At 44.0% G+C, this 25,662-nt stretch overlaps 1 protein-coding gene across 6 annotated transcripts in view; it reads left to right on the top strand.

Moving 5' to 3' along the window:
• The window catches only part of TIAM1 (TIAM Rac1 associated GEF 1), a 395,754-nt gene that overhangs the window by 226,633 nt on the left and 143,459 nt on the right, over window positions 1-25,662 (top strand). For all 6 annotated transcript variants that reach the window (XM_040484060.1, XM_040484063.1, XM_040484059.1 and 3 more), the window contains one exon: window positions 21,855-22,031. Coding sequence is in view for 1 of the 6 variants with exons in the window: in XM_040484064.1 (XP_040339998.1) it covers window positions 21,978-22,031 (54 nt within the window). In the remaining 5 variants the exon portion in view is untranslated. The remainder of the gene's footprint in view (window positions 1-21,854; window positions 22,032-25,662) is intronic.

A 25,662-nucleotide genomic window follows, 5' to 3' on the forward strand; every position in this document is an offset into this window, starting at 1 on the left:
TTTGCGTTTTCTGTTTTGCTCTTCCCTTCCCTCCCCTCCCCTCCCCTCCCCTCCCCTCCCCTCTTTCCTCCTCTTGCCTTCCTTCCCTTCCATGAGTGCTGTTTACCATTTATCATACCTCTAGTACTGGTTTAGATAGGGAACTCATAGGTCAGTCTGGAATTTCTGAGGAAATCGAAACAAAGGGCTTTTTCTTTGCTCTAGGATTAAATAGAGTATACCAATATATCTGTAGCTTTCACAGCCAAATGGAGACCATTCCTTTTAAGAGACCCACCAAACAAATGTCTTACATTTCATTGCTTTTGGTGAGCAGGAGTGGGGTAGAATTTCATATGTATTCACTATATCATTTACTTTCTGCTTTATCTTAATCACATTTGCTATGTTTTTTAAAGGTCTTTTTTTGTTGAGGTTTTAACAATTAAGAGTCATTTTGACGCTAACACCTGTGAAGGCAGTGTTGTTCTGTAATCCAGATCTAAATCCGGAAGTGACTTAGCATTGACTATGGATAGCATTGCAGGACAGTTTCACAAGATATCTGAGATCTCAATTGCCTGTTGAATAATGATATTTCTATTCTCAGAGCCTAATATCCCACTTGGATAGCAGGGTCAGGTCACCTACATTTGTCTTGTATACTTTGATGATTTTGCCTAGAGCATAATTCCTATCAGAGTTCCTTTTCTTATGCTCCTAAATCCCAAGGGTGTCCTCATTTAATGCCTTTGTCTGTATTCCATAGTTAGGGGTTGCTTAAGAAGAGGGTCTGGAGAATGATAAGAAATTGAGCCCAGTTTTTTGTTTGTTTGTTCATTTATTTATTTTTTTGTACAGTTTTAAATTCCACTGTATTAATCTAGCTCTTATAAACTAGGCCTTAAAGAAATAGGTCACTGGTTTCTAGCCTTGGGCTCATGGTCTGGGTTCTTCCTGGCTGACTGGTGAGGACAGTCATACCTGTGTCATAGACTTGATGGCCTACCCCACCCTCTTCCCAGTCCTGAGCACCGGGCATGTAGTATCTCGTACGTAATAGCTGTTCCTTATTCTTGTTTAACAAAAAGTGATCATAGGATATAATCTCACTCTCCAGATGAACTCTGCTCTAAAATTCACAATTCAGATCCGTCCTTGTTATCACTTCCATACATACCTAGGAGTTGTCTCCTCTGAGTCATATTTTGATGCTGGATTCTCTGAGTCCCTTTGTCCGCAAACACATTTTATTTTATAGGCTCCTGCTTCCTGAGATACCAGGAATCTCTGTTTTGATCCCTTAAAACTATGATCTTTTAAATCTAAATATTACAGAATTAATATTTTGGTGTATCTTTAGTGTATTTATGTTTAGTAAGTCTGATTTGCTTTGTGCATTCCTCACATGTTCTGGGATAATGAGTAGTGTACTGCCATTGGCGATATTCTTTCCAAGATACTTAAATTGTTGTCTCTAGTTAACTTTAATCAACAGAGGTTATGTTTAGAAGATGAAGTTTCTGTCTTTAATTTTGGGTAACAGTCACCTTTTCAAAAAGTTTGCGGTAACATAAAAGAACTGAAGAATTGGTGTATTATTTTACAAGGTTATGGTCTTTTGAGCTGTCATTTCCTATCCTTATGATTTATATCACTGAAGACTGGATACTGGATGACCCTCATGACCATTCCATGTGAAGGCTTCGTGTATTTCCATTGCAATCCGTGAGGAAGGAGATTTCAGAAATTCAGGCACTAATTTCACAGGTTATTTTTTCAAACTTGCTTATTTTTTTTGAAAAATTCTAATTATGGCACAGGAGCCTCGAGATTCTGATTACTAATCAATATCTCGAGATAATGAAAGAACCCACATTTACCATCTGTTGATCACTTCCGTGGCTCAGACAGCTGGTTGTGTGGTTTCCCATGGATTGTTCCATTCACTGTTAGTATTTCCATCTTACCAATGAGGAGACTGAGTCTTGGTGGTGTGAAATAACTCTTCACACCCATTTAGGTGTTCAGTAGCAGAAGGAAAATTCCCACCCAAGTTTGTCTGGCTCTAAAGTCTGTTCTCTGAGCACTAATCTCTCCTAGTCACTTAAGAGCTAATGAAATGCAGTGGAGCTTGAGAGGGCTCTGGTCTGGGAACAGTCCTTCCTCTGACTGATGCTGTTGGGTGTCTTTCATTCACAGTTGCTCAAGACCTGTTCATTATCTGTTTCAGATTTCATTTTGAGATGAATAATTAACCCTTAAGGGCTTTTCCCATTGTGTCAAGTTCAAACAAAAGAAGCTGACAGGCTCCCTTTATAAATTGAACATACGTAACAAACAAACAGCGCAAGCCCCAACAAGAAATAACAGTCGACAGGCTTAGTGTTTGTGGCACTGAAGCCTGGGCCAATGTCAGCAGTTAGTTGCATTCTGAGAAATGTCATGGAAGCTGGGGGTGGGGGGAGTGGGGGGAGGGTGGTGGCGTGGATACATTGCTAGGCTTACTCCTTGAAAACCGGGGCTGTGTTTCCTTCATTCTGAGAGGCATGGGGCAGATTTATATTTGATTGAATCCCAGAGGGAGATGGTGGAGCCTTCTCGAGAAGTAAATAGACATAACATATTACAAATGATTTTTGAATCATTCATTGCTGCATCTTAAAGGTCTTTGGATGCACGGTGGTGAAAACAACACAAACCCATCATTAGAAATTTTGACTGCAGGTTGTTGATGTTTTTGTTTTAATTATCAGGGAGAAACTGTGAACTCCAAATCTGGGTATTGCTGCTGCACAAAATCACCTGTAAAACTTGTATTCCTGGTCACCTGTACCTCCCTTCTCCAATATAGGTATTTCATGCAGAGTGATGTATTTGTTTCTTTCTCTGACTCATTTATACCAGGCCTTATTAAATAGGATTCGGGGTGGGGACACATATACCATTATCCTTCTTTTAATTTATTTAAAAGCACATATGCCAGTTATTCCATACACATGTAGACATGTGTGCGTAACCCCGCCCCCAGCACACACACGCGCAAACCCTGGAATGGATCTCACTTGACCCATGCCCATGAGTAAGAAGTCTAGGCCAAGGATGATGCCAGGTTAGTCATTCTTATCTTTCTCAGGGTCTGTTTTATGGATGATGGAGAGGTCTGGATGAAGGAACATAGAAAATTGAGAAGGAAGGCTACCAGCTGAGGGTAGTGCTGGTGATGACATTGATGCTTGGAACTGCCAATTAAGTAAATACCTTGATGACTTGGCTCTTTATTCTGCAAGAAGACAGAATTTCTAGTAATGAGCACATTTTTGTTAGATGGTTCCCCACAGTAATAGGGTACAAAGGTTATTGCCCACAGGCCATTGATAGCTACTCCACAAAAAAAGGTTTCCTGATTCAGAAAGTCCCAGAAACACTTGGTTAAATAAAGTGAAATCAATTTCTTCACCACGAGAGCTAGAGTTCCCAACTTTGACCATGGAATGCGTTCTTCTTGGGGCACCTACGAACGTTTCCTGGGTTTCTACAGAATGTGTACAAACATTGGAAGACGGTGTAGAGTTGAGAAATGAGCACAACGCATGTTGGAGAATATAGACCTGAGTGCGGATCATGGGCGAGCTACTTGTTCCATCGTCTAGGCAGTAGACCTGTCACTTACAAATGGCTCCGAAATAAACACATATTCCCCTTTCAGGTTGCTGTGATCATTAGATGATGTAGTGTGTATGGAGATGCTTTTCAAATTTTGAAGTGGCCTGGAGATAGGAGTTTTTAATATACCCTCTAATTTATTTACTGTGCTATAACATACATACGATTGACCATTTTGACCATTTTTTTTTTTAATAATAATTGTTTCTTTTTTTTTTTAATGTTTATTTATTTTTGGGACAGAGAGAGACAGAGCATGAATGGGGGAGGGGCAGAGAGAGAGGGAGACACAGAATCGGAAGCAGGCTCCAGGCTCTGAGCCATCAGCCCAGAGCCTGACGTGGGGCTCGAACTCACGAACCACGAGATCGTGACCTGAGCCGAAGTCGGACGCTCAACCGACTGAGCCACCCAGGCGCCCCTTGACCATTTTTATGTGTACAGTTCACTGGCATTGAGTACGTTCACAGTGTCGTGCAGCCATCACCACCATCCATCTAAGCCATTTTCATCATCCCAAACTGAACTCTGGGCCCATTAAACACTAACCCTCACTCTCCTAGCCCCTGGCTACCACCATTCTACTTTCTGTCTCAGTGATACTCAGGGGACCTCGTGTAAGTGGAATCGTACAATGTTTGTCCTTTTCTGTCTGGCTTATTTCACTTAGCATTATATCTTCAAGTATATCCTCTCATTTGTTATGATGTAAGATTTTGATTTGATTTGATTTGTTTTCTCAGTTCACTCACTCCTGGCCCCATTCTCCTAACACATTGCACGACAAAAGAAGAGTACGTGTATTTCTGGGGTGTTCCTCTGGAATGTCCCTGAATAGGAATTACCCGTGATTTGAGGAGAGGGCATAATATGGATGTGCCTATAAGAAGAGCTGATCAAGAATCTAGTCCATCCTGGGGTGCCTGGGTGGCTCAGTTGGTTAAACATCTGACTTGTGGTTTTGGTTCAGGTCATGATCTCATGGTTCGTGGGATCGAGCCCCATGTTGGGCTCTGCGATGTCAGTTGCTTGAGATTCTCTCTCTCCCTCTCTCTCTGCCCCCCTACCCCACTCACATACACACTCTCTCTCTGTCTCTCAAAAATACATTAATAAACATAAAAAAAAAAATCTGGTCTATATGCAAATTAGAACTCAAGTGACCTGGGGATTTCCCCTGACAATGGACATGTTTTGTTTCTTCTTCTTTTTTATTTAAGTAATCTCTACACCCAACATGGGGCTTGAATTCGTGACCCTGAGATCAAGAGTTGCATGCTTGGGGCACCTGGATGGTTCAGTCGATTAAGTGTCTATTTCACCTCAGGTCATGATCTCAAGATTTGTGAAATTGAGCCCTATGTCTGGCTCCGTGCTGACAGTAGCCAGTCTTCTTGGGATTCACTCTCTCCTTCTCTCTCTGCCCCTCCCCCTTCCCTCTCCCCACCTCTCTCTCTCAAAATAAATAAACAAACTTAAAAAAAAAAAAAGTTGCATGCTCTTCTGACTGAGCCAGCCAGTTAGGAGCTCCGTGTTTTGTTTCTTCTTAAGCCAGTATTTGGAATGGAAGAGATGTGAATTTCAACACCTAAATATTGTCTCTTGGTCATGTAGATGATTAGCAGGATTTAAAAAATTTCATATTTCATCATTTTTTCTTGTCTCAAAATGGCAGCTGTTGGTATTGGGTTTCTTTCAGGGGAAATCTTCTTTAATTTTTTTTTTTTTCAACGTTTATTTATTTTTGGGACAGAGAGAGACAGAGCATGAGCGGGGGAGGGGCAGAGAGAGAGGGAGACACAGAATCGGAAACAGGCTCCAGGCTCTGAGCCATCAGCCCAGAGCCCGACGCGGGGCTCGAACTCACGGACCGCGAGATCGTGACCTGGCTGAAGTCGGACGCTTAACCGACTGCGCCACCCAGGCGCCCCAGGGGAAATCTTCTTTAACTTTTAGGATGAAAAGTATCCATTTCAAAATTAAATAACCTAAAATATGAGATGACCTGTTCTTATTTATTCAAATAAGGCTTTGAAAATGTGTGTTTTTAAAAAGAATGAATATTCTCCTCTATTCCATGATTTTATAGGAAAATTATTCCCAAATGTCCATTATTAACCCTCACAATTAGAAATGTTTCCTTTTCTAAGGATTTGAGCAGTACTTTGATTATGGATTAAATAAGATACCATCAAAGGGGGACCTGGGTGGTTGAGTCAGTTAAGCATTTGATTTCAGCTCAGGTCATGATCTCATGGTGGTTCATGGAATTGAGCCCCATGTGCTGACAGTGTGGGAGCTGTCTCTCTCTCTTTCAAGATAAGTAAACATTAAAAAGAGGGAAAAAAAATAAGAGACCAAAATCATCATCATCTTTTTTTTCCCTCAGTAACCATAACATTCAACTTCAAAAAAATCACAGTCGCATTAAACTGCCATCTTGTCCTATTGTGTGTATTACCATAATCTGTATGTATTTTTTACATTGCCCTGTGAAGAGCATGTATTTCTTTGTAAAGGACATTAGCGTCATGAACATCCTCTTGGCAAAGAATTTTGTTAAGTCACACCTTCATTTTTCATGTACTCTGAGCTCATTGTAGGCACCTAGTTTTGGGGTCTAAGACTGCACTGTTTGGTTTCTGTTTCATCCCCCCGCCCCCCACCTCCCCGTCCCCAAGATCCATAAGGCTGTTGAAGGAGCCTGAAGCCTTCCCCATCGTAACATCCCTGTAAAGTCTTGAACCAGGCATGGAAGAGCAGGTGCTCAGGACCAATTGAAATGGCATTAAGTTGAGTTGAAATGAGATTGAGCTCTGAAAGGAATACTTGGAGGAATTTTTTTATTTTTAATGTTTAGACGAAAACGTCATGATCTTATTTACCTTTATGGAAAACGGAGCCGAGCTGGTACAGCACAGATGGCAGCCTGTTCCTGTGAGTGTGGGGACGGAGTGAGAGAAACAGAACAAAACAGGTGGCTCTAGAGCTGGCACCCTGGTGCCAACATTCGTCGAGGCCGCACACAGTCCCCACTTCCCTGTGCCTGTTCGAGTGAGACATTGGCGGAACCAGAAGGCTGATATTATTTTGATCATTGTGCTCTATTTAATGAATACACTTGATTAATCCCCTCCTTCTCATGGATGCTATTTTGAATGGAAAATCGCTAGTGGAAAAGCAAATCCTTACATTGATTATGGGCACAATACCTTTTCCCTCCCAGTATATCCCCCCAACCCCAGCAGCTCCCTCTTCTGCAAAGCCCACATTTTGGAAGGGCTTACTAGGTGGCGAATTTTTTTTTAAGTTTTATTTATTTAAGTAATCCCCTTACCCATTGCGGAGCTTGCACTTAGGACCCTGAGATCAAGAGTCGCCCACTTCTCTGACTGAGCCAACCATGAGCCCCATGTTGCTAAATTTTAATGCGGAAGAATCTGAAGCCATGAAGAAATTGAGTGATTTGCCCCAAGTTGTCCAGTTATCCTGGAGCTCAAAGAGGAATATGCATTGCCTACTGGTTGTGTGTGTTCTTCGGGTTGGTCCTTGAAAATTAGAGCTTCCTGCCCTACGGAAAAGCAGAATTAGGACTCCCAAGCCAAATCTCTCCGCTTGTTTTCTCTCAAGGTGAGTATTTTCAGAAAGGGGCACACTTAGGGGGCTCTGAAGAGCTGTGGTGACGCCTGAGCTTTCCGAGGGTTGGTTTGGTTTAAATGTGGACTTGTCCGGTCCAGCTGAGAGGAATTGCTCTGCCAGTGTGATGCATTAGTCATGAGCAGGGCGTAGGAGGGTGTTGAACAATCATTCTGACCCTCCTCCCCATCACTGGGCTTTCAAGTCCAACTTCAAGCCCAGCTGCATTAGAATTGGGGACGTGCTGGGGACATCCCCCGCCCCTCCCCTGCTTTGTGCATGAAGTCTTGGCTCAGGGGTGGAAGAGGGTGGTAATTTCAGATCCAGGGCGACAGCAGAAATGTCACCACAGGGAAGCTTATGTACCCAGGACCTCCATAATTTGTGTATACGTGGTGGGGGGTGGGGGGAGGATTTAAGGGTGGGGATTGGTATATTTGTGTTTTCCAATTTGCAAATAATATTTTGATACCATTTTCCATATTGAAGCAAAAGAGCGCCATAACTGTTGATGACGTGGGCTACCAGGAGACATAAACTCAGAAGGATGCAGTTATCTAGAAATACATGACAGGGGCCTCTGGCTGGCCCAGTTGGTAGAGCATGAGACTCTTGATCTTGGGGTTGCAAGTTCTAGTCCCACGTTGGGTATAGAGATTACTCCAAAATCAAATCTTTTAGGGGCACCTGGGTGGCTCAGTTGGTTAAGCGTCCGACCTTGGCTCAAGTCATGATCTCACGGTTCATGGGTTCGAGGCCACGTCAGGCTCTGTGCTGACAACTCAGAGCCTGGAGCCTGCTTCAGATTCTGTGCCTCCCTTTCTCTCTCTGCCCCTCCCCTGCTCGCACTTATCTCTCTCTCTTTCAAAAATAAATATAAAAAGATTAAAATCTTTAAAAAATATACGTTCTTCTAAATATATGGCAAAGATGACATCGTGAAAGTGAGACCACTGTCCTCAGTGATCCTTTCATGCCCTGCAGCTTGGGGCTACCAGGAACAGCCCAAGTAGCCCTTTTTTCAGAGCTCAAATCTGGTGGATCAGTCAAGAGTGCCTGCTGCCTATTCTACAATAAACATTTGTGGGGGAAATTATTTTTATTCTTTTGGTTTAATTCTTTTGTTCCTTTGGCCACACGTTGTGCCATTACTAGGTGCTGGAGAAAAAGTCTGTTAGGGCATGTGGTGGTTAATTTTATATGTGAACTTGGCTAGATTATGGTGCCCAGTTGTTTGGTTAAACAGTTAAACCAGTTTAGATGTGACAGTGAGGTAATTTTTCAATATGGTTGGCGTTTAAGTCAGTAGGCATTGAATAAAGTGGATTATCCTCCATGATGTGGATGGGCTTCATCTAATCACTTGAAGGCCTGTAAGAGTAAAGACTCAAGCCTTCTGGAAGGAAGGGATTCTACCTCCAGATGCTTTTGGATTCAAGACAACAGTATCATGTCTTTCTTGGGTCTCTTGCCTGCCGATCTGCCCCTCAGATTGTGATCTTATGAGCCCCTACAGTTGCACGAACCAATTCCTTAAAATATCTGTCTCTCCATCCACCGATCTCCATCCACATCTTGTTGGTGCTCTTCCTCTGGAGAACCCTGCCTCACACAGAGGACATGTGTCATGGAACACCATGTCAAAAAGTGATAAGCTGTAATCCCTTCTCTCAAGGACCTTGTGATCCTCCTAGAAGAGAGGGATTAAGACAAGTGTTCTGCTAACTGATAACTATGGGGATTCAGAGGAGGAAAGTGGTAAAGCAAATCTTCGAAGCCCAGAGCTTTGCACAATTTTCCAATAAAACACACCGCCATAAAAAGAGAGTTAACTTGCAACCACTCCATGTGCCATTTTATTTTGGGAAAAAGATGGGTATTTCACCTTAAAAAATCATACACATTTAAAAGTTTATTCCATTGTCAATTGGCCCCAACTTCTCTGCTCTCACTAACCTCCTAGTAAATATTTTCTTTTTATTAAAAAAAATGTTTTTTAACGTTTATTTGTTTTTGAGACACACACACACACACACACACACACACACACACGCAGAGTGTGAGTGGGGGAGGGGCAGAGAGCGAGGGAGACACAGAACCTGAAGCAGGCTCCAGGCTCTGAGCTGTCAGCACAGGGCCCGACGTGGGTCTGGAACCCACGAATTGTGAGATCATGACCTGAGCCGAAGTCGGATGCTTAACCGACCGAGCCACCCAGGCGCCCCCACCTCCTGAGTAAATCTTTGAGTAAAAGTGACTCTTCAGAAAGATGCCCCTTTATCCCTATGGCTCTTCTCTCTGCTGGCTATGCCAGGGTGTTTGTATGTCAGGTAGCAGAGCAGGGATTCCAGTGGCTACATTCTGTAAGGATATTAAATGCACATTGAATATATGCATTGGTTTGGTTTTGCGCTGATGAGTGCACTGAGTGGGCAGCAGAGAGGGATGTTAGTGATGGGGATTCAAGGCAATGAGACCTGAACTGAAGGATCAAATACAAAGGGGCAGGGTATAGAGAATACTTCAGGGACCTTGGAGGAAGAAGAGGGGAAGAGGGAGAAGATGGAAAGGAAGAAACTAACGTTCATGGAAACCCCAATGCAGTACTAAGGAAGACTGTTTGCACATACATTGCCTCACTTAGTTCTCAGTACAAACCCTCAAGGCAAATTTCCCATTGGGTAGATGGAGAAAGTGATCTATAGGAATGTTAGGGGACCGGCTCAAGGTCACAAAGACATTCGATGGCAGGTGAAGATTAGATCTGACTGATCCCAAAGTCTGTGTTACATTGACAAATCTTGCTGCCTCCTGGGAGGAATCGTACGTGTGGGAGGTGTTGACCCTAAATAGTGCGTCAAATTTGAACTATCACTGGTTAGCCCCATGGAGGTGTCCAGAAGGGGGTTCCAAAGAGAGATTTGTGCTGAAGACTGAGATTCAGATAGTTGAGAGGGTGGAAGGAAGGGAGTCTGTTAAGTAGAAAAGTTTTCCGTCTGGAGAGTTTGGTAGGAGTCTGTGGGCAGGTCAGGGTCAGGGACAAATTGGTGAAGTGCGTGGAATCCAAAGGAAGGAATCCTGTGCTGTTGCGGGAGGGGACAGATGCTGCTGGGAGGCCATGGCCATTGGAACTCTTCAGTGAGAGCTCCTTCAGTTGCCAGTGGTTGTCTGGATGGGGAGCTGGCCAGACAGAATGAGGATTTCTTCCAGAAGACAAAACCTTTTCTTCCCACCTAGGAGGACCAAAGTTTTGTTCAAAAATATTTCAAAAATGATTTTTCTTTGTGTGTTGTTGTTGTTGTTGGCCTTTTTTCTTCCAGACCACTTGACTGATATTTCTTGGCTACTTAGCCTGGCTGCGTTTTGGATTCCGCACACCAAAAAATGCAACCGTCGTTGGAAACTTGTTTTTGCTTATTGCCTCTTGGCCAGTCATTGTCTTGTGGTGGGTGGAGAGGAGGAAGTTGCAAAAATGAGTCCCTCTTCCTATAGCGTTTTCTTTTGCTACATATGGCATTGTTTTATTGAGTATTGGTAAAAGGACTGATATCTTGATGGCAAAAAGTACAATTTAACGGCCCCTCGTGAGACCTAGGCCTATCAGCAGAGGAACTTCAGAGCAGCCTAAAGTTTTCAGCACGTTTCCAAACCTGGTGATAGGTTCCTGAAGATTCTGGGAGATTTTGACAGTGCTGTGATGTTGCTTCATAAGAAGGCTGAGATATAGGTAAAATTTAGAGTGTACAGATGGGGAAACTGAGGAATTTGTCACATAGGCTTAGAAAACAAAAATTAGCAACAGATTTGGGGATGGTTTCTTTTTTTTTCTTTTTCTTTTCTTTAAAATCACGATGACCTTATATCTGCTGCTAGAGAGTTCTTTTGCAACCCGTAGACCCCACCTGTCAGTTATGCCCCTGGAAGAAACGGAAGGCCTGTCTTAGGTGAAACAAGACAGAAGCGGGAGGAGAAGGAGTAGGTACCCTGGGTGGTTTTGTTCCTGCTGGGGTCATGCGGCCGGGGAAGGAGGCATTCCCGTGAGCTTCTTTTCTTATTTTGTCTTAGTTTCCAGATCAGCTTCCTCTGCACCGTAACTGTAGCCGTCCGTCCGTGTCAGATGGATGTGCGAGATGATTTCAGTAGGGCACGAGAAGGAAATTTCAGAATTGATATTTTCTTTCTATCTTGTGCATTTACATGTTTGTGTATTTCTGTTTGGCTCACATGAATTATGCACATTATAAACATACACAGAAATTTAAAATGTGCATAATTTATTTGAACAACAGCTCATGTATGCAATTCGTACGTTAATTAGATGAGTAATGACGCACACTCACACTGTTTGGGGGGGGGGTGTGCTCTGAACTATTTTATTGAATGAGGATGCCCATAAAAACCATTTGCACACTAGTGCCCTGGACAGGAGTATCCTCATTAGTTCTTAGAAGGCAGGCTGGTGTCCTTTTCACTTGCGTTGTGTGTGGTCTCATAGATATTACTTGGCAATGAATGTCAAGCTTTCTAAGCTAGTTGCCGTCATACAAGAAACAGATTTGCTTCGCGATGTTCTGTATCAGTTTTTCTGCACGGGGACTTTGATGTATCACTGTTTCAGACACGTTCCCATGGTTTCCCAGGAACTGTCTTTATGTGAGAGAGGCTGATTATCCTCTTCTGACTACAGGGAGTAGTCATAAAAAAGTCATGTGATTTTTTTTTTTCCCCTTCTACTTTTTAAAAACCCAGTCTGCAGCCACCTCATGTGCTTTTCATTTCCCTCCCAATTTTTAATTCAGTTAGGATGAATGTTGGTCCCAAAAGATCTTGCACCAGTGTTGAAAGTAAGAATCGGTTATTCCGTCTTGTGTTTCTGGGGCCAAGCTCCCTGGCACTTTTTGCCTTGATTTTCATGTATTTGCTGGAAAGAGAATCTCATGATGGTTCTCATTATGCCACTTCCGCACTGTAACTTAAGCAGGTTGAAGACACATGGACTTCTTTTCAAGTATAAGGAGCATAGAAACTTCCAGACCCTCCTCTTCATTTAAGGAGAATGGGTGTTCAGGGAGGTTGTGTTCAGCTTGTGGCTGTGGAGTTAGTCCACGTCCTTCCGGCCATCTCCATGAACCCATCGCCGTGTGCCACGCTCCCAGGCTTTTCCGACAAAACCAGAACTCTGCCCGAGGTTGGCTGTCCACTTCTCATTTCACTCACTGATGGAAGGGGAAGTCATTGTCCTCAAATGCTGCGTTGGAAGGAGTGTCTGGTGTACTACTTTGTGCATTGTGCATCCCAGATGCACTTCACTATGACCTGGATGGCTTTGGAGCATCCGCCTTGCAATCGGTGGTCTTACTTGAATTATAAGCCCAGTCTCAGGGTGAGGCAGGGGCACAGTGGGTATCCTGAGTTTTAGAGAGTTTGGGCGGCTGAACTCAAATCTGATTTACATTTTAACTTGGTGGCACCAAACCTGAGGCAGCATACTTTTATTTTTGTGTTAAATTATCGATGCTATTTAAGCCAGTTATTATAGCCATTGGCTTAGTCAGTAGGAGTAGTTGAGATCGTGTTTTAAACTTCTGGTCTCTCACAGGTCATCCGAGGTTTTGTGTGTGTGTGTGTGTGTGTGTGTGTGTGTGTGTGTTTAAAATTCTTCGATTATACAATGGAATTGGCCAATATTTGTGCCTCCATAAATCTTTCCTGATCCAAGCTTTTTGACAGGGCTTCCTTCCTTCCTTCCTTCCTTCCTTCCTTCCTTCCTTCCTTCCTTCCTTCCCTTCCCTTCCCTCCCTTCCTCTCCCTTCCTCCCTTCCTTCCCTCCTTCCCTCTCTTCCTTCCTTCCCTCCCTCCCTTTCTCTCTCTCTTTCCTTCCTCTTTCCCTCCCTTCATTCCCTCCCTCCCTCCCTCCCTTCCCTCCCTCCCTTCTTTCCTCTCTCCCTCCCTTCCCTCCTTCCTATGCCATGCTAATGTGTTCCTCTGTGCTGAGGCCTTGTGTGGAACGGATACTGCATCTCTAGTAGGATCACTATGAATCCCCACCTCTCAAGGATAACACTTTTGAATTGGGTGCTCTATTTGGCCTCATGGTGGAAGGTGTTGTTGTCACCTTCTCTGTCAGTTATCAAACTAGAAACTTCAGAAGCATCTTTTCCTTCTTTTTCTCCTTCCCTTCCCATTTCTCACAGTTAACGTATGTGGCTACTAAGTCCTGTTGACTCCACCTGCCTTTCTTATTACTTCAGGGCTCTCCATTGGCCCAGTTTAGGTCACTTTATCTCCAGCTAAACACTGCCTGATTGGTTCCTTGAGACAAGCCTCCACCTTCTCTCCCCTGCTACCCAGGGGGCTGGGAGAACATGTTCAATTATGTAACTCTGCTAATAAAGTCCCATTACATATTCTACCCCGCATCCTGTCTGATTCCTTTGTGTGGCATCCATAGCTCTAGCCCATCTTTTTAGCCTCATCACCTCCAGCTCCTTTTTTTGTTAAAGTTTATTTATTTATTTTGGGGGGGGAGGGGCAGAGAGAGGGAGAGACAGAATCCCAAGCAGGCCCTGCACTGTCAGTGCAAAGCCTGATGCAGGGATTGAACTCACGGCTGTGAGATCATGACCTGAGCCAATATTAAGAGTTGGATGTTTAACCGACTGAGCCATCCAGGTGCCCCCAGATCCTTTCCGTGCATCTGCCTCTCTACAACATTGGACTAATGCTTTCATCCTTTAGGGACTTTGCTCTTTTCCTGGAAAGTTCTGCCCTTCTCTTTTTGCAGATCCCCTCCTGTCTCTGTTTATGTCCTCCCATCCTCACAAGCTGAGCCAAATCCTATTAGCCTGTGAGGACCAGGTTCAAATGACAGCTTCTCTTAGCAGAATTAACCTGTTTCTTCTTCTTATTCACTCTTAATGCCAGATGAGCCTTTACAGCCCTGTTACTAAGTGGATAAGTGACCATTGTTTGTATTCTCAGAGTTGGGGCATCATAAGGAAATGGTCTGTTTCCTCATCCCAGACATACAATAGGTGCTCAATAAGTGTTGGTTAACTATTGGTAGGAGTCAGCAAAATTATATAAGCTCTTCTCCAAACCATTCACAAGCAGTTTTCAGATAGCCATAAGCATAACTATTTAAAAACTATTTTTATATGCTCTATTTCCAAAAAAGTTTTTTAATGTTTATTTATTTTTGAGAGAGAGAGAGAGAGAGCGCGCGCGAGAGCGAGCGAGCAGGCGCTTGAGTGGGGGAGGGACAGAGAGAGAGGGAGACACGGAATCCGAAGCAGACTCCAGGCTCTGAGCTGTCAGCACAGAGCCCAATGTGGGGCTCGAACCCATGAACTGAGAGATCATGACCTGAGCCAAAGTCAGACACTTAACCAACTGAGCCACCCAGGTGCCCCATATGCTCTATTTCAAAAGATGCTCTCAATTGTAGGAAACACCACTATTTTATGTACCACTAAGACAGAAAGAAAATGGTGCCAGTTAAACCACACTACACCATTGAGATTGTAAGGGACATTCAATTTCAGAAATGTTCAAAGTGAAAAATGTGTTTCTTAGGACCAGTGGAATAAGGAACTGTGTTTTACCTGCTGGAGCTTATAGTCTTAATTTTGTAACTGCAAGACAGTTGGAAGTGAATTGCAAATAAAAAATTGAGGTCATTTTAAAAGTTTTGTTTTGGTTTTGGTTTGGTTTTTCCTTTAAAATGAGAGCGTAAAGGAGCATTTGGCGCTGAGAAGCCTGGGAGTGACTTGGGATGCTAGGTCTGTGGAACCTTGTCTTGTTACTCGATTTTAGGAGTGAGCCCTAATTTCTTCCTTTTTAGAAGATGAAGACTTATATAGGAAAAGAATCACCCCCATTTTGAAAATCCTTGGGAGGAATTCCTTTAAGAATTTGTTAAAAAATTATTTTACTCGACATCGAAGTAGAAGATTCTTTGCTGCACTAAAATGTCTTCCTTAGTCTTTGATTAAAATTCTACGTTACCATCTAAACACGTATCGGGATTGATGTTCCTACTATCCCCTTACCAATGGTATTGCACAGGACCCATTACACCGTCACTTTTTATGTAGGGCAGCTACATTTGCCAGCTGTCATACTTGCTCATTGAGTTTTGGTACTAAATTATGTTGTTAATCCAATATTCACACTCACTTCGTATTTTTAGCTTCTCTTCCTTCCTTTCCATCCTTAGTATCTGGTTTACCAAAATCTCTTTGGCCATTTTCTCTTAGAGAATGTTGCCGTCTCATACATGCCTTCTGCCAAGACAAATACCACCAGCAGCAGGAGATGAGCCAAGGAAGGGGTACCAGCTGGGGTGGGGGAGTGACTCTTTCTGATGGACCCTTTAGGCTCAAGCACGAGAGACCAACTGTGCGAGTTTGGTGCGCCCCAGCCCAATAAGCTCTCCAGAGAGGCTGGCGGTGTTTTCTGTCTCTTCTATGCTGTTGAAGGCGGTCCTGATCCTCGTCGCTGGCAGGCACAGTTGCCACACCGGCTGCTTGGGTGCACGGCCTCCCCCAGGGAGCTCTTCCCTGACTCACAGAGTGGCCCTCCCATTCTGCGTGGGAAAGGCAGCTCCAGGTCAGGGGACTGTTGCGTCTGTGTGGTGGCAAATGGAATAAAATCGCCAGGAAGACCACATCCTGCTCTGACCCCGATGACATCTCAGTTATATTTTGGGCTGAGAGACGTCCCTCCTGGCTGCTCGGCGAGAGAACAGGTGAAGGGAGAGGCCAGGTTGTAGGGGTGGGAGATCAGCGTGGAAGTGGCAGCTTGCCCTTTCTCGAGGGCTGGGTCACTTGGGAGGGCCTGGAGAAGGTGTCTGTTCTTAGCCTGAGAGTCTCCTCTCAGCTAAGGCCGTGTCCTTCAGAGTGGAGACTCCCCTGTCTCCAGGCTACACACCGCGGCATGGAAACCCAGAAAGAACTAGAACCAAATTCCCCTTCTGGAACTGTAGCCTTTGACAGTGAAAGAGGAACTGCTCTAACCCACCACGCCCATGTCACCCAGTGGCTTGGGATACGAGGCTTCTTCCTGTGCCTGGGGAGGCCTTCTCCAGCTGGAATGGGAAAGGGAGGCAGGTCTGCTCAAGGAAAGAGACCTGGGTGACTTGATTTTGGAAAAGACGTCATTTGAAATCTTTCCTATCTAAGGCATTGATGTGTTCTGGAGAGGATTATTCTCGTGTGCGGTTTAAGACGGTACAGTCTCCCGTGTTAGGTCCGTGTTAGGTCTCACGGGAGGTATGGAAGCACTTTCGACAGAGTCCTCTCCTCTCCCGGGTACTGGGAACACCCTGTGAAGTTAAGGCACAGCGTGGTGTAATGCTGAAGGACAGATGTCAGCATTAGCAGTTAACTGTGGTCCACATCCATTTTCTTTGGAGATCAAACGTTCTGTTCCCTCTTGCAATGACATGGATGTGCTTTTTTGACGTGACTCAAACTTGAAATTGAGCTGAGCAGGCTCTGATATCACATGGTCACTACTCCGGGAATGTTGGGTGGAATTCTCAAGTGTTCAGGAGCTTCATGGCTTCCTAGTGGGAATGATGCTACTTAGATTTTTGAGAAATTACGTGGTTCTCATGGTCTGTCCTGAAAAAGCTGTTAAGTCCATTTCAGTAAGCTGGGTGCCATTTGAGCCCTTGTTGGGCTGGGCTGTGGGATATTTGGGGAGATTTGATGGCCAGCTGTGTAACACAGCCCCTTGGGACTGACGATTTCCAAACACCCTTGGACGAAGCTGGGAGGGAGCTTCGTAGTGCGTGATGCAATGTTGGAGTTGTATGCATGGGCAGTTACCAGTGTCCAACTGTAGCTGCAAGACAATAAACACCAAGAACTGAGGGAAACTTAGAAGAGTATTTTGGCCTAAAGCCACTGACTCACTGCCAGACAGATAGTAAGCATTCCATAAATGGTAGATCGCGCTTAGTTGGGGTAGAACATGTTACTTCACTTTGAAACACACTGACTTTACTCCTATGAAATATGGTAATGTCTGTCCCAGCTGAACCTGTTGGTTAAGTATTGCCAAAGATTCACCGTTCTAAAATTAAAGTTATTATTTTAGCGGAGATTCCTTGACTTATAGCTGGCTTAAAAATACTGATTCTATGAACATGTTTCCTCAGTTACCTCGGGATACAGTTGGATCTACTAGGAAATAGCATTGCTCGAAACTAGTGCAGTGTTTGGATATGGGAGCTTCCAGGGATTTTGTTCAGCCGATTTGGGTGCCTGTTTTCACCTGTCTTGAAAATGTGGCCAGGCTGAAGCCATGTATGTCATTCATGCGCTAGGAGTTTGGAGCCCCCATCATGGCTCGTTCTTCTGTGATAAGAATCCTGGTTCTGCCCTTAGGGGTCACATGGTTCTCCTGGGAGGGGAAGATGGGCCTGGAGTGTCTGTTTTCACACAAGGCAAACAGACTTCCCCCTCGTGGAACCCTCCCCTCATGCCAGATGGGGATGGTTGTCATAGCTTGACACAGCGATAGTTGGGCGTGAGCCAGAGAACCCTACCTTAAGCTCACCACCCCTCAGCACTCTGTAGAGAGCAAACAGTGATTAAGGAAAATTTCCTGGAAGGATGCAGCCTCTCTGCTCTTCAGCAGTGTCCTGCTTCTTCAGAACTTCTGTCACTGAGTTGTGATTTTCTTTTTTAATCGGCTATCAAGAAGAAACGTCCGTATGAAATGTGTCCCTGAGGGATGTGGTCCACGGCATTGCTTATCGTATCACAGTGGCCTCAGAGGATCTCAGTGGGAATTCCTGTCTGATTTTAGTACCAAGAACATTCATCCTTCTTCTGAGCAATTGATTTGGAATTGTGAATTTTATAAGTGCCATGTTTTCCCAATTTGAGTTGGCTTGTAGTAATTTATTCTATTCTGGTTTAGATCATGTATCTTGGAAAGTCACACACTACTGAGTCCTTTGTTGAATAAAGTAATGGTATAAAAATAAGTAAAGAAGATGACCAGTGAATTTTCTTTAATTTCTGAACCATGTAAAATTTTTCAGTGACTCAGATTCATCCATCCGTCTATCCAGTACTGGTTTTTAGACTAATTGAATACTAAAAGTTATTTTTTGGGGTGCTTACTACATATAAATATTCAGGATTCTGACTTGTTCAGAATTTTGATCCGAGATCTCTATAACCCTCCTCCTTCTGCTTCTTATTTTTAAGGTTCAAGGTGAGGGGAAACTTCCTGATTCTCATTAATTCACTAATCATGGAATCGTTTTGGGCACTAAGTCATGATGAATAGCCTAAGAGTGAACACACTTAGGGGCGCATGGGTGGCTCGGTTGAGCGTCCAACTTCGGCTCGGGTCATGGTCTCACGGTTTGTGAGTTCGAGCCCCACGTCGGGCTCTGCACTGACAGTTCAGAGCCTGGAGCCTGCTTCGGATTCTGTGTCTCCTTCTCTCTCTGCCCCTCCCCTGCTTGTGCTCTGTCTCTCAAAAATAAATAAATGTAAAAAAATTTTTTTAAAAGATTAAAAGAAAAAGAGTGAACATACTTATGTAGCATTTTATAGTTCCTGTAATGTTTTGTGTTGATTCTTTAATTTCTGTCTTTTAACAATCTTTGTAGGTCAGAACGTAAGGGAGATAATCTCACATTTTCCCTGTTGAGTTTCAGGATGGATACTTGCCCAAGGTCACATACGTAATAGAGCCTTCTACACGAGCTTGGATACTTTGAGGGCAAATACAGTACCCCTTTCTCTATATACTTTGGTGTCTGGAACTTGTAAGGACTTAAAAACGACAGGCTGCCCCTTATGAGTGTTTTTTGAAGGTGAAAAAGAAGAGTTCCGGCCTGGCAGACTTTTTAGGAAAAGCTACGGATTAACTGTCATGGACACACTATTTCTGACACCCATCATATTGTTAGCTCCCATCAGACGGGAAGGTGGGAGCAGCGGGACCCCTCAGCCCTGTCTATTTTTGCAGGTAGATGAAACCTGAGATTCCTTCTGGTAATTCCTTTTCCCACTTCCAGCACATGCACTTCCCTGTGGAAACTGGTTGACACCTGACACAGAAACTGACTATGTGAGTTGACGATGAATTAGAACGAGACTGAAAAACCTGGTACATTCTGCGTTCACGTCCCATCAGCGTAACGTCAACGGGCCGCTGGTGCTGCCAGATTGAGTCAGTGCGGTGCGTGCGCTGTGACAGATCGAGTAGATCACATCTTCCGGCGGCATTAATCAATTCCCTTGTTGCCTCGCAACAGATTTAAGGTGACTTGTGAGCCCAGTTTCAGTGAGTTAGGCATCATGTTTTAAGGAAGTCCCTGTAACGGTGGCCTTCTATAGCGAGTATTTTTACAGCTTACAAATGTTAAATAACGGTGGAATAATAGCTAACGTTTACTGCAAACTGACCAAGGGGTAGGCACTAAGCTAGTCATGTCACGTAGGTGATCTTACTCAGTGCTCGTAATAACCCAGTGGTCTGGGAGCCATTCTGTTTGTAGAGGGGTGATATTTACAGTTTACCCCAAACCACCCAGCAAGTAAATGGTGAAGCCGAGATTTGACCTGATGCATGTGGCAAGGACTCAGGCTCAAAACCCCCCAGCGCTGAGCTTGGTGCATTGCTGCCTTCCATTGAAACTGAATTCTTCGCGATTCTTGAAGAAAACTCAGAGGACTAATTGTTCTCAAGGTGCCATGGCGCACAGTCTCAAGGCCGCGGTGGAGCTAACACACAGTGGGCAAAGTGGGTGCCTTTTGGCACATTGCAGCCATAGCATATCTGCTGATTGCAAAAGAACAAACGTGAGGCTCTTCGTTAGTCCACGTCATAGGTCAATTCTGCACCCTGGGTCTCAGGTAAAAATTTTTTTTCCCCACCAAGATCAGGCAAAAATGATTCCAGATACAACTCAATTTTGTTTTCCTCCATGTTTTATTTTATTTTTTAAAATATTTATTTTTGAAAGAGAGAGAGAGTGAGCACGTTGGGAGAAGGGCAGAGAGAGAGGGGGGCAGAGGATCCGAAGCAGGCTTTGCGCTAACAGCAGAGATCCCGACGCGGGGCTCGAACTCACCAACTGTGAGATCAAGACCTGAGCTAAAGTCAGATGCTCGACTGATTGAGCCACCCAGGCACTCCTCCTGCATGTTTTATAAATAATGCTCTGTAACTTTCATCTTCTTCCCCATAGTCTTTCTTCTACTCAGGAATTACAAGGATATAGATAAAGTTTTCGTTCTGGTAGATAAAATGTGTACTTTTTAAAAAAGTGTTTAGAAAATGCATTATCAGCTTCTGTTGTGCAGGTGGAAAGGGCAGCCGCCCACAGGCCCCGTTTGCCAGCAAGAATCCAGCCTTGCAAATTATTGGCAGCTGGCACCGTAATGAGTCCATTTCAATATAAATGGGCTGTTGCTTATTAATTTCTGCCAGTTCCTAAGCAATTCGGGAACTGCTTTGAAAATTGGAAAATTTGCAGCGAACAGCTTCAGGAGGATGCCTAGGGGAAGAGTGAGAACAAGCCGGCGATGGGGATATTATGGAAAGGGCACGTATTGTAGGCTAATAATGGGGTGTTGCCGAGGCTGAGTGCTCCCTTTCTTGCAAGCGTGAGTCACCAACTTCAGGTTCAATAGCCCGGTTTCCAAGATAAGGAAGCAACCGCAACTTTACTTACCGTTCTCTGTGGATGTGTGCATTTATTTATTGGCTGCCCCTGTGGGGTTGCCTTCCACAAAATAGGCAGTTTTCTCCGCGTTCGTGCTCTAAGCGTTTGGTGCCTCGTGTTCTCGCCTTGCTGAAAACACCAGCAATGGGTGGCTGCAGCGGGCTGCCCCACAGATGGGTGCCCAGGAGGACAGTGGTGAGGTGCAGCCACCCCAGGGAACCCGCAGTCTCTCTTCCTTTCTCACTCAGTAGCTGCCGAAAAACCATCCAAACTGCACGTTCGTGGAGTTATCCTTGTCAGTTTCTCTTCTGTGTTAAATAACAGTTTAGGTATTTTGCTAAGTTCTTTTCTGTACATATTCTTCATGAGTGGTCTCTGAAGTTTGCCAGCTGCAAACATGGAAGCCACGAGGTCTGTGTATTTAATTAGGTCTTTGGTTTTCCTGCCTTTTAACATTTTCTTCAACCTTCATTATAAATATAGCCCTGCTTTGGTAATAGCTGAGACTCCCTTGTTTCCTTGTATGTGTGTCTGTCCGTTGAGACCTTGTGGAGAGGAAGAAGAGCCCTGGAAATCATCCGAAGTAACCTGTTTCTGTCATCGGAGACTTTCGTCCACAGAAACAGGGCAAAATGATAACGTAGCTCGTGGGACTGTTTCTTTCTGTCAGTATAAACACACTCATACTTATTTATTTTTCTGATTATGCCTGTCACTTTGTACCTGCGGCCAACTGTTGCACTGTGTGATTTGGGGTGGGGTATTGCACACAAGATGGATGTTGGAGAAGTGAGAAAAATGGGCGCCATAAAAAAAAAGGCCCACTTTCTGTGTTCTGGCTGACCATTTCCTTTCTCTTCTTGGTCCTCTCCAGGTTTTTGGCACCTCCTCATAGACTCAGATGAGACCATGACGGCCTTCGCGAGGGACAGGTGCTGATACCTTGCCCCAGCCCCTGTCACTGTTTATCCTGGCCATTTCCAATCTCAGTATCTAAATGCCACAGTGCTCTTGGGGCACGTTGGGCTGGGAACCACTGTTGCCTTGGAAGGTAGGTCTGTATATGTATTTTCGAGCCTGTGTATGTGTCTGCATGAATTAATGGAAATGCTTCAAAGGTGGGGTTGGGAGGGGGGAGGGACAGATATGTTTTAGCATAATTGGAATTGCTGTCTTGCATGGAGCTCATGGGAAAAAAGAATTTGGAACCACTTCTTTGGATTAGGGTTACACCCATCTAAGAATTCAAAAGCATTAGCATTAAAGCTTAAAAAAAAAAAGAAAGAAAAAGAAAAGAAAAAGCCTGGTACCTATGAAATCTTTTCTCACCCTGTGAATTGCCCTCGGGGTCTTTTAAATTTATCCCTGAGCTTCAGCATCTTTATATTGGATTATGTTTGAAAAAGACAAACCTAGCTACAAAATCTTAAATTCAAAACAATGATATATTTTGTTTGTGGTTTGGATAATCTTTAAAAAGCAAAATAAATACAGTCAAAATAATAATCTTTCTAAATCAAAGATCATCTTTTATTTGTTGCAAAACTTTCCTGTTTAGTCTCTCATGTTAGGGGTGCTCGCGTGTGACTTGGCAAAAACATTTTTCATGGGTTTGTAAAGATTGAGCAGAAACTTTCAGAACTTTGTCTCCGTGTAATCTTAGCTTCTCCCCCCCCCCACCCCCCCCCCACCCCTGTCTTCAAGCTCAGCCTCCAGGAGAGAAAAAACAGGCTTGAAACCAAAGACCTCCCACCAGAAGCTAATTTTAAATTTGCAATCTGTTGTCTTGTGATTTTCGCTTCAAATTTAACTTTGAAATAAATACATTTCATCCTTTCTCCTGCAAATGTGGAGGTCTGTTTTCAAGTCATAGAAGGGTGATCATTATGTTTATTTTAATAAGTTTTTAAATACCTCAGGGGAGTGAAAAAATTATATTATTAATAATTATAATTTACATACATCATTAAATGCCTTATGCTTGGATTTCACGATGTCCTTGCCAAATGACAGAGAAACCTGGCTTTCATAGTTGCCTTCTGACTTGAATCTGATGCGAATTGGGTCATCTCGGGCCCACTCGTGAGCTCTAACAGTTGTTATATTTGAAGTACCCTTGTTACGAGTTGGGCTGCGCGGCGACCACTCCCAGTGAAGAGAGCTGTGTTAATGAGTAATGACATGGATGGGTAGAGCATGGTCCCTGCCACTGGGGAATTACAATAAAATGGGAACGGGATACATAAAAAGCAAGAGCAGCACATCAGTGGACAAATAGCCACATCGCGGACGCCACGTGAACAGGTCAAGCCAAGTGCTGTTGGAATGTAGGGAAAGCGTGATTAAGTCCAAGCTAGATGGTGTTCTTTTTACCTTAGGTAATTTCCCCAGCCATCTGTTTTGAGTTTGGGTTTGGTGTCGTTTGTTGTAGCTGTCAATGTAGTGCCCACATCCTCACTCTCTTCAATTATCCAAAAAACCCAGGGACTTACAACATGTTAACATGTTTTACTTATTTTTCTTTCCTTAAAATGAATTCCAGGGTTAGTGTAGAAACTTTAGAAAATCCAAAAAATATAACTTTTGGAAATTAAAATTTCCCCTAATCGCTCTATCCGGAATAGTTGCCAGTGTGTGTGCTCACGTGTGTGTGAGAAAGTGAAATATTATTATTATTGTTATTATTATTATTATTTTAAGTTTATTTATTTTGAGAAGTATGCACATGCAGGTGTGTGCAGGGGAGGGGCAGATAGAGAGAGGGAGAGAGAGAGAATTCCAAGCAGACTCTGCACCCTCAGTGTGGAGCCCGACTTGGGGGCTTGAACTCATGAACCGTGAGATCGTGACCTGAGCTGAAATCAAGAGTTGGACGCTTAACCGCCTGAGCCGCCCAGGCGCCCTAAGAAAGTGAAATACTATTAATATTCTTAAAGAAAATTTTAACCTGCTCAAAGCCAGTTTCTTGGATGCGCTTCGCAAATGTAAGTTTTGCTTCCTGAGAATAAGAAGGGTTTTGCTCCAGGGATGTTCCACCGCAACAGCAGTAGAATTCTCTTTTTTGATTGTCTACTTCTGAACAGGACAAACCTTGGCAGGCTGATGCACAAGACTGGGCTTTGACCACTCGGAGCCTTCCCATTCTTCAGGGAAAGGGCTGGGCCATTCTGCTGTGTGTTTGAGGTACCGCTTGAATCGCTTGACTTATCTAGGGACTCTGACAGGCCGTACCATAAAAATATTATTCCAGGCTCCTTAGTCCTCAAGGTGATGAGGTTTTTTCTGGTTTCCATTGTATCTTCTTCTTTCTCTCCCCCTTTTTCTTTTTTTTCTTTAATTTTTTAATGTTTATTTCTTTTTTAGAGAGAGAGAGAGAGAGAGTGAGAGTAGGGGATGGGCAGAGAGAGAGGAAGACACAGAATTCAAAGCAGGCTCCAGGTTCTGAGCTGTCAGCACAGAGTCCGATGTGGGGCTCGAACTCACAGACCACGAGATCATGACCTGAGCTGAAGTTGGATGCTTAACCAACTGAGCCACCCAGGCGCCCCTCTCCCCCTTTTTCCTCTGAACAATGTAAATTTACAGGAATATTTTTCTTTGTTCCTCTCTGCCCAGAGACCTTGGCCATGGGGTGATTTGCTATTAACTGGAATGTTTTCTCATGCAGTACGGGGGACAGCGTGACATCAGCGTGATTTAAGACGCAGCTTGCGTGTTCTCTCTTGGATCATAATACGTTTTACCTTTCTTCTTTGTGTTCTGTTCTTCTGCTCGTATACAATAGTTGTGTTCATAATGATTTTGTGTAGACACTGCAAGCAATTGAGGATTCCATTTATTTCAAGAGTGCTTACCTTTACTCAGGGAGCACAGTTAGAGTAGCTGCTTTATTTTAGTTAATTTTTTTGGAGAGGAGATTTCAGAAGAAAAACATTTTAACCTCGACGAATTTTTCCTCACTCCTTTGATCACTTTGGGTGCGCTTTGCATACATTTCCTAGCGTGGGAGTCTCAGAACACATTGGGCTGCGGTTTCAACCATGTCATAGCGGCTCTAACAGTCTTTGTTTGATATGCCAACACCTGGGTCACTTGAAGATTGACATCTATGGATTGTCTTTTCTCTTGAGAATTGGTTAGCTTTTCTTGGTTCTGTGGAATACATCGTGGACATTTTAAGTATTATATCGGGAGACCCTAAGTCCTGTTGAAATCACCCGGAAAATGTTGGTCTTTCTTTTTTCGCTGTTTTGGCAGGGAATCAGCCTGGCTAGGTTTAGATCACAAGTTCTGCCTCCCCTTTGGTGGGTGGTGGCTCCAGTGTCACTTTGGTCTCACTTGTCCCCCACATGTGCCACTGGCTCATCTGGGACGTGGGCTGTGGTTTGTATCATAATTCAGTTCTCAAAGCCTTTGCCATCTTGCTTTGGGTCAGTCCGAGGCATGTGCCTCTGAGGGGTGAGCCCGGAACTCATGTGGATTTATACGCGGCCTGAGTGGGTTTGCTTCTCCGCCTCTCTGTTCTCTGAGATCCCCCTCACTCCTTTGGTTTCAGGGACCACTTACCTTGGTTCTCTGGCCAGAACAGCCGGGCGTGTCCTGAGAATTTTTGCTTCGCCTCTGTCTGGGTATGCTGGGTGCACGCCTTCCGGGCAAGGCTGGGAGAGAAAACCAGGAAACTC

Source organism: Herpailurus yagouaroundi, unplaced genomic scaffold, assembly GCF_014898765.1.
Source record: "Herpailurus yagouaroundi ecotype Mexico unplaced genomic scaffold, PumYag 162, whole genome shotgun sequence".
NCBI classification, from domain to species: Eukaryota; Metazoa; Chordata; class Mammalia; order Carnivora; family Felidae; genus Herpailurus; species Herpailurus yagouaroundi.